The sequence below is a fragment of the Diplotaxodon limnothrissa genome, linkage group LG9 (assembly GCF_057381915.1).
Source record: "Diplotaxodon limnothrissa isolate DT_005_m linkage group LG9, D_limnothrissa_male_GT1.1, whole genome shotgun sequence".
Taxonomy (NCBI): domain Eukaryota; kingdom Metazoa; phylum Chordata; class Actinopteri; order Cichliformes; family Cichlidae; genus Diplotaxodon; species Diplotaxodon limnothrissa.
The window spans coordinates 20940754-20947518 of NC_140604.1; the positions used below are offsets into that span (position 1 = coordinate 20940754).

Sequence of the window (6765 nt, forward strand, 5' to 3'; positions counted from 1 at the left end):
TGCAAAATATTGGTCTTTATATATGAAAGATAAATTTGCGCAACATTTTATACCATCTTTGAAGATCTCTTGAAAGGAAATGGCTTGCGGAGTACTGTTACATATCTCCCCTTCTTTTTTTGGCGACGTTCCTTCCATTTTTCTTCGTCCACTCGAAATTTCTGAACCAAAAATATGAGTCATTGAACATTGTTTAGGAATTACAAGTGAAATGCTGTGACAACATTTTCCTTAATTTACAATACACCAAAACACACAAAAATGTCCAGTAAGACACACAGGTGCAAACAAGCTATAACATCACAATGTGGGGCACCTCAATATCCCACCACATCAAGAACACTTTTTTGTAATGTTCCATTTTGAAACGGCAAAGCATTGATGGACATCAGCCAGTCATTTTGCAAACCTTTCTTTGAAGCATTCTTTTTGAGTCTTCGTACTCCTTCAGCAGCGCTGTGTGACTGATTTGATACTGGACAACAAAGTCATCCAGCCTGGTGAGCCTTCCCGAACGTAGACGGATATGTTTCAGATCCCACTGGCTCTTCTCCATTATCCCCTGCGTTTTATTATTCTCAGTGATATTCTGAAAAATCAAATTAAGAAATCATTAATTGTGATTTCTTTTAAAGATACACATTGTTGTGTGCAATGTTGTATGATCTGCAATACAGATGACTCCTCTGGACCCACTGTTTCTCAATCACACCACACAAATATGTATATATACTAAAAATCAGGTGTCTTACTTGTCTCTTGATCTTTCTTAAGGCATTGTATTTGTTGTGGTACTGCTCATACATTTTCCCAGTGCCATGTCTTCCAAGGTCACCTTTGGATTTTGAAGATTTGAATAATATTGATGTGTGTAATTTCATTTTATAAACTAATTACTTTTTTACTTTAAAATGGCTTACCTAACATTATTGCAGACCATAATCCAGAAAAAGGAAGAAGATATTTGCTGATGTGCTCCATGAGCCCCTTGCTGTAGTAAGGGTTTGCCTCACCATCCATCTCCAATGATGTGTTGGAAATGAGCTTCTTAAAATGTCTCCCAAAGAGGTTGTTTCCCTTGACTCCCTAGCCAACAGACAAAACAGAATAATTATGTGATTTGAACATTGTGTACACTCATCTTTCATATCTATAATCTAAAAACCCAACATTATGTTGTATAAAACATTTAAAATTACTTGTGACTTGTGATTATTATGCTATTCCAAAGTATTTAAAAAGATATATAAGAGGCAAAAGTTTAGCCTTTAGTTTTAATAAAAATTGACTTTGGTTTACCTTCAGGTCCTCATCAGCTTTTGAGTTTCTGTCATTGCCATCAACATCAACATTGGCTTTCTGCATGAACAACTGAAGGTTGTGAAAATGTTTTTCGACATTCTCACCACTACATGGACTCCCAAAAACAACTGCAGCACTTTGCACCATGTCAGTGAGGTCTTTCAATGAAGTCGCAGTAGTGAACACTCCAAAAGTGTGCATTGCAAGATGGTAGTTCTTTGGTGCACTGCAGTTAAAGAAAAAATTGTCTTTAAGTGTTTCCAAAACAGTAATAATGTTTTCCCAAATTGAAAAATGAAATGCCATGTCACATGTCATAATAAAAAAACAAACAAGTGAATACCGTATTAAAAGGACTACACTTACTACTTTTTACAGATCTCCTTAGCATTCTTCATAACATGACTAAGGCATCTGTGAAGAATTGGAACCTCGAAGTCTTCCTTGTTTCCTTTCCCCGAAGCGATGTTATAATAATGATTCATTGTGTCAGAGAGATTTTTTTTTTGCAAAAGCTAAACAGATAGCTTGCATTAGGACCATAGATCCATCACACATAAGCATTAAAGGTGAACGGATGGCTTTGCGCCCAAAGGCCCTTGCAACATCAGTCAGAAATGCTTCCAAAAAATATTTGACTGAGGCAGTGGTATGGTCACAGGTTAAATATGTAGCCACTGGTAGGGGGGAGGATGTTTTCCGTGGATTTCTTACTACAAGTTCGTAAACATAGAAAGGAGGCGAACCCTTTCTTTTTTTCATGATACTTCCTGTAGCATCCAAATACACGATGTCCTCCCAACAGCGGCTCTGGAAGATCTCAATACTCCTGGAAGACCATAAAAAAACACCTTTTGGATGTAACATTACTTTCTGCAATACATCCTCTGGGTTGTTCTTCTTGTTTGCCACCATTAACTGGAGACTCATAATCTCATTATGATGAAGACGACTTTTCTTTCTGATTTCCAAGGCTATGTTTCTCAACACTTGAGGAGTTGGAACTTCATCTCTACACCCCGATTGCACAACATCATCATCCATTTTGCTCATTTTTTCCAGATACATGGCTCTAGGTAATTGTTTTTCCAATTCATGGCCAATTTTATCTCTCTTATGAGCTCTTACAGGTCTTCTTCTTAGTTCATAGTGGTTGTGCACACACTCGAAACCTTGAAAATTGACTTTTGCCTTTAGATCTTCTTCATTATCTACAGTGACAGTGACAGTGACTGGACAATCCTCAAAACTGCAGTAACCCAGACACCAGAAGAAAGGGCCCTTTCTTACTGAGTCCAAAGCCTTGACTCTGTGCCTTTTGAAGGCAAAGGAACAATATGGAAACACAGTCCGTATTCCGTCTGAAATCAGATTTGTCCACTGTAGTCCCTTGTATCCTCTTTGGGATCTCTTATTTTTTATATTAGTCCATTCTTTCCTTTTCAGGAAAAAAAATTTTGTTGCAAGTGGGACCCTGACTCTTATGAATCCATCATCGGATGAGTTGCTGTTAGGCTAAAAAAGAGGAAAAAATTATTTTGTGAGAAAACATTTTGTCCATGTTACATAACTACTGTAATATCAGTAAATATACTTGAAATACTTGTGTATTTTAAGTATATTAACAACCAGTGTTTGTAATGTCATAATATATAGCAAACATTAATGTTGAGAAGTGTCATGAAATATAAATTTCATTCAATGTTACAACATTTGATAAAATTCTTTATTTAATTGTTTATTTTTTTTAAAAAATATATTTTTTATGTAATATAAAGTGGTCATTTAAACAATGATCCTAGTACCAATCATAACTTATGTGAAAGCATTTTTAATGATTGACCTGCTCAGGAGACAGCTGTCCATCCTCCTGCAAGGAGAAGACCGGTGACAGAGAAGCGGCAGCTGATAGTTCTTCTGGTTGCTATTACATGAGTGGAGAGGTGTAACTTTAGTGTAATTACAAGGAAGCATTGAAGAGAATTTATGATAGTACAGACAGACTGACCTGCTCAGGAGACAGCTGTCCATCCTCCTGCAAGGAGAAGACCGGTGACAGAGAAGCAGCAGCTGATAGTTCTTCTTCTGGTTGCTATTACATGAGTGGAGAGGTGTAACTTTAGTGTAATTACATGGAAGCATTGAAGAGAATTTATGATAGTACAGACAGACTGACCTGCTCAGGAGACAGCTGTCCATCCTCCTGCAAGGAGAAGACCGGTGACAGAGAAGCGGCAGCTGATAGTTCTTCTTCTGGTTGCTATTACATGAGTGGAGAGGTGTAACTTTAGTGTAATGACATGGAAGCGTTGAAGAGAATTTATGATAGTACAGACAGACTGACCTGCTCAGGAGACAGCTGTCCATCCTCCTGCAAGGAGAAGACCGGTGACAGAGAAGCGGCAGCTGATAGTTCTTCTTCTGGTTGCTATTACATGAGTGGAGAGGTGTAACTTTAGTGTAATGACATGGAAGCGTTGAAGAGAATTTATGATAGTACAGACAGACTGACCTGCTCAGGAGACAGCTGTCCATCCTCCTGCAAGGAGAAGACCGGTGACAGAGAAGCAGCAGCTGATAGTTCTTCCTGTTGAAAATGACATTACCCGTAACAATATTAATTTTAGGGATAATTTCAACAGTAACACATTGACTAAAATTTGGTATACCAACATATTTGATATCAAACACATAGAATTTTATGTATGGAACCTGCTCTGGTGGCTTTTGTCCATTATCTGAATCCCCTTCGACTGGTATAGACAAGTTCTGTAGAGAACAGGCATACATTTTTAATAAATTTGATTTTAACTAAATAATATATATATATAATAATATAGAATATATAATATATACAATATATATTTTTTAAAAATAAGTGAAAAGAACTAACCTGACGAAATGCATCACAAATTCTGTAGCGGTTATTTTTATTATTCTGAATACCAAGTGTCAGGCAAACTTGACCCCAGGGGCCTTCTTTATGAAGTGCATGGTCCTCCAGTTGCATGCCATGTTTTTTCAGCTGTTCCACAGTTTCAATAATTTCATTGATTGTGATCAGTTTATTTTTGTTCTAAAACAGAAGATATAGCATTTTCAGTTTTATTTTTCATGGAAAATGTATATGAAAGTAAAGAAGAAAAAAACACATACCCCAAATAAGCTGAAGCGGTAGACTCTAAATGTAAAAAAGAAAACATTACAAAGTCATTTATATCATTGATGAATATGAAATCATAACATTTTATAAATAATATGTATGATATTCTCAATGAATTGAGAACAATTTTAAATCAGTGCCACTAATTACAAAACTATCAACTTTGTTTCTATTCAAGTACTATTTGAACATGTTTTTGTGAAATGCAATGCCCCTGAAGAAAATGTGCAGCACTTGATGTTAAAAAATTTCCTCCTGCCTTCTTTTAATTCAATTCACACCCTTCACCCTGGGGACCGTTTAGTGCCACACCCCAAAAAATGCTATAAAAAATTTATATATTCATATATAATGTGAAACGTCAAATGTGAAACAAGGGCGCCACTTGGTGGACAAATAAAAAATTTACAACTCAAGGCCCCTAGTCCCAAACGAAACCTAAAATGAAATCATGACGATCACTTGAACGGTAATTATTTTGCCGTGAAAAATAGCGTTTATAATGGAAGTAAATTGGCACAAAACGGTCCCTAGGAAGGAGGGTGTGGGGATTTTTGCTGCTCAGCCATTTTAGATTGATTTAAGATATTCACCCTGAAATATTAAAATTGACAGTAAAAAACTATCTTTTGGCAAGTTCGGTTATATTCCACTGAACACAGTGGAAATGGCAGCCATTTAAAACATAAAAGTGGCACAAAAAGGTCCCAAGAAGGCAGGGTTTTTTATAAGCCATAGCCTGTTAGCAACAGATGTGCCTGTTATAGAACACGTGTTAATTAATTTCTGCGGTATGCTACAACTTTCCCTGAGTCCTGTGCGCAAATCTTTTTTTGTTTTTGCTCATAGCGAAGCCTGTTATCGAAAAAAACCCCAGTAATAATATGGTGAAATAAATGTAAGATTAAGTGTTACACATAAGAAAAAAGACATTTTTACAATCAGAAATAAACTAGCTAATATCTTAGGCTAGGCTACAAGACTTGATCACTCAATTACATGTAATTGGAGATGAACTACTTAGTTAGCAAATTTTAAAAGTTAATATTTAAAGTTTATACGTAAAAAACGAACTCACCCCTTCTCCTTCTTCGGCATTTTTTCTGCACAAGACTGTTATGTTCAAAATGACATGTTTTCACCTCTAGTTTTTGGAATGTCGACAGAGTCAGACACTCAAAGCACGCATGTCCAGTAGTGTGCGGTATAGGCTCTCCAACAGATTTTGTTTTTTTTCAAGTGGACCATTATGGCTTTGCAATATTGCTCCACTTGATTAAAAATTTAAAATATCTCTATTTAATCAAACATTTTATTGTAAAATTTAAATTTGCAGTAAAAATCAAAGGAATAAACATAATTGGTTGATAGGAAATATTAAGAGTTAGACAAGAGACGTTCAAAAGACGGGAAAAAACAGAGGGGATGTGGGACGGTGACACAAGACAGTAAATTCCATTGGATTACCTACTGGAAGAAAAATGCAGAAAAGAAAACAAGCAAAAATATAACACAGTACACAACAGCAAGTATCACATCCACAACCTAGATAAGTATAAGTAACAGTAGATAATAAATATTGGTGTCAGCACAGCCCCTGCCAACAAACATTACCATCTACATGTATTTAAAATTGAGACGTGGGCACCGGCAACTTAGGAGAGGTTGAATACACAGACCATCCCTTGGACGCCATTCAGCATGCCCAGCACAAGTGATGTTGATGTATAGATTGTGGAATAAAATTGAGGTACAGGTGGTCAGAAGGGGACACAGCAGGAATGTCTCACACCCACCTCAGTGAAACAACTGTACGCCAAAGCCCTGCATTTGTGACGGTGTGATGGAGTGGGGATGAGGAGGGGAGGAAAGTGAAGGCAAAGTACTCTCTCGTGGGGCCAGGTCCCCCGCTTACCCAAGTAGTCACCCCTGGAAGCCACAGAGGCCCATCCGGACGGGGGCCTACATTAGCACCACCACCAAGCCCCACGGAGCCTTGGGTGGTGGGCGCACATCGTAACCCACCACAGAGGAAACTACATCCACCCAAACATTCAATAATCTCTCTGACTGCATAAGACAAAAGACACCACGGCTGAGTTTATTGTCCACCTCTGTACTAATTTTAAAGTTAAGTATTGGCTTTTTTTTGTGTGTTTTAAATGTGGTTAATACTTGACAAACAAAGTAAAAAGAAAAAACCAAAAAGAGAATTATAAATTAAAGGGCCTTGGAGATGTCATTCAAACTAACACCATTGCACATCAAAACATACATGTGAGTAACAGAAAGAATAAAAA

At 37.0% G+C, this 6765-nt stretch overlaps 1 protein-coding gene and 1 pseudogene across 1 annotated transcript; both read right to left on the reverse strand.

Moving 5' to 3' along the window:
- Nucleotides 1–1667: 1667 nt before the first annotated feature.
- LOC146625483 (uncharacterized) lies at nt 1668–2417 on the reverse strand (annotated as a pseudogene).
- LOC146625484 (uncharacterized) lies at nt 2417–3977 on the reverse strand. The gene is made up of 8 exons (XM_085362188.1): nt 3972–3977; nt 3815–3889; nt 3647–3730; nt 3479–3562; nt 3311–3394; nt 3146–3226; nt 2494–2817; nt 2417–2440 (listed from the first exon to the last, which is right to left on the reverse strand). Exons 1-8 carry the CDS (start codon nt 3975–3977, stop codon nt 2417–2419), a joined length of 762 nt encoding a protein of 253 aa, XP_085218314.1.
- Between the last annotated feature and the right edge of the window lie 2788 nt (nt 3978–6765).

Coding starts and splice junctions, on each gene's coding strand:
- LOC146625484 (XM_085362188.1), bottom strand. Junction 3,731..3,814: donor GACAGCTGTCTCCTGAGCAG/GTCAGTCTGTCT, acceptor CTCATGTAATAG/CAACCAGAAGAAGAACTATC. Junction 3,227..3,310: donor GACAGCTGTCTCCTGAGCAG/GTCAGTCTGTCT, acceptor CTCATGTAATAG/CAACCAGAAGAACTATCAGC.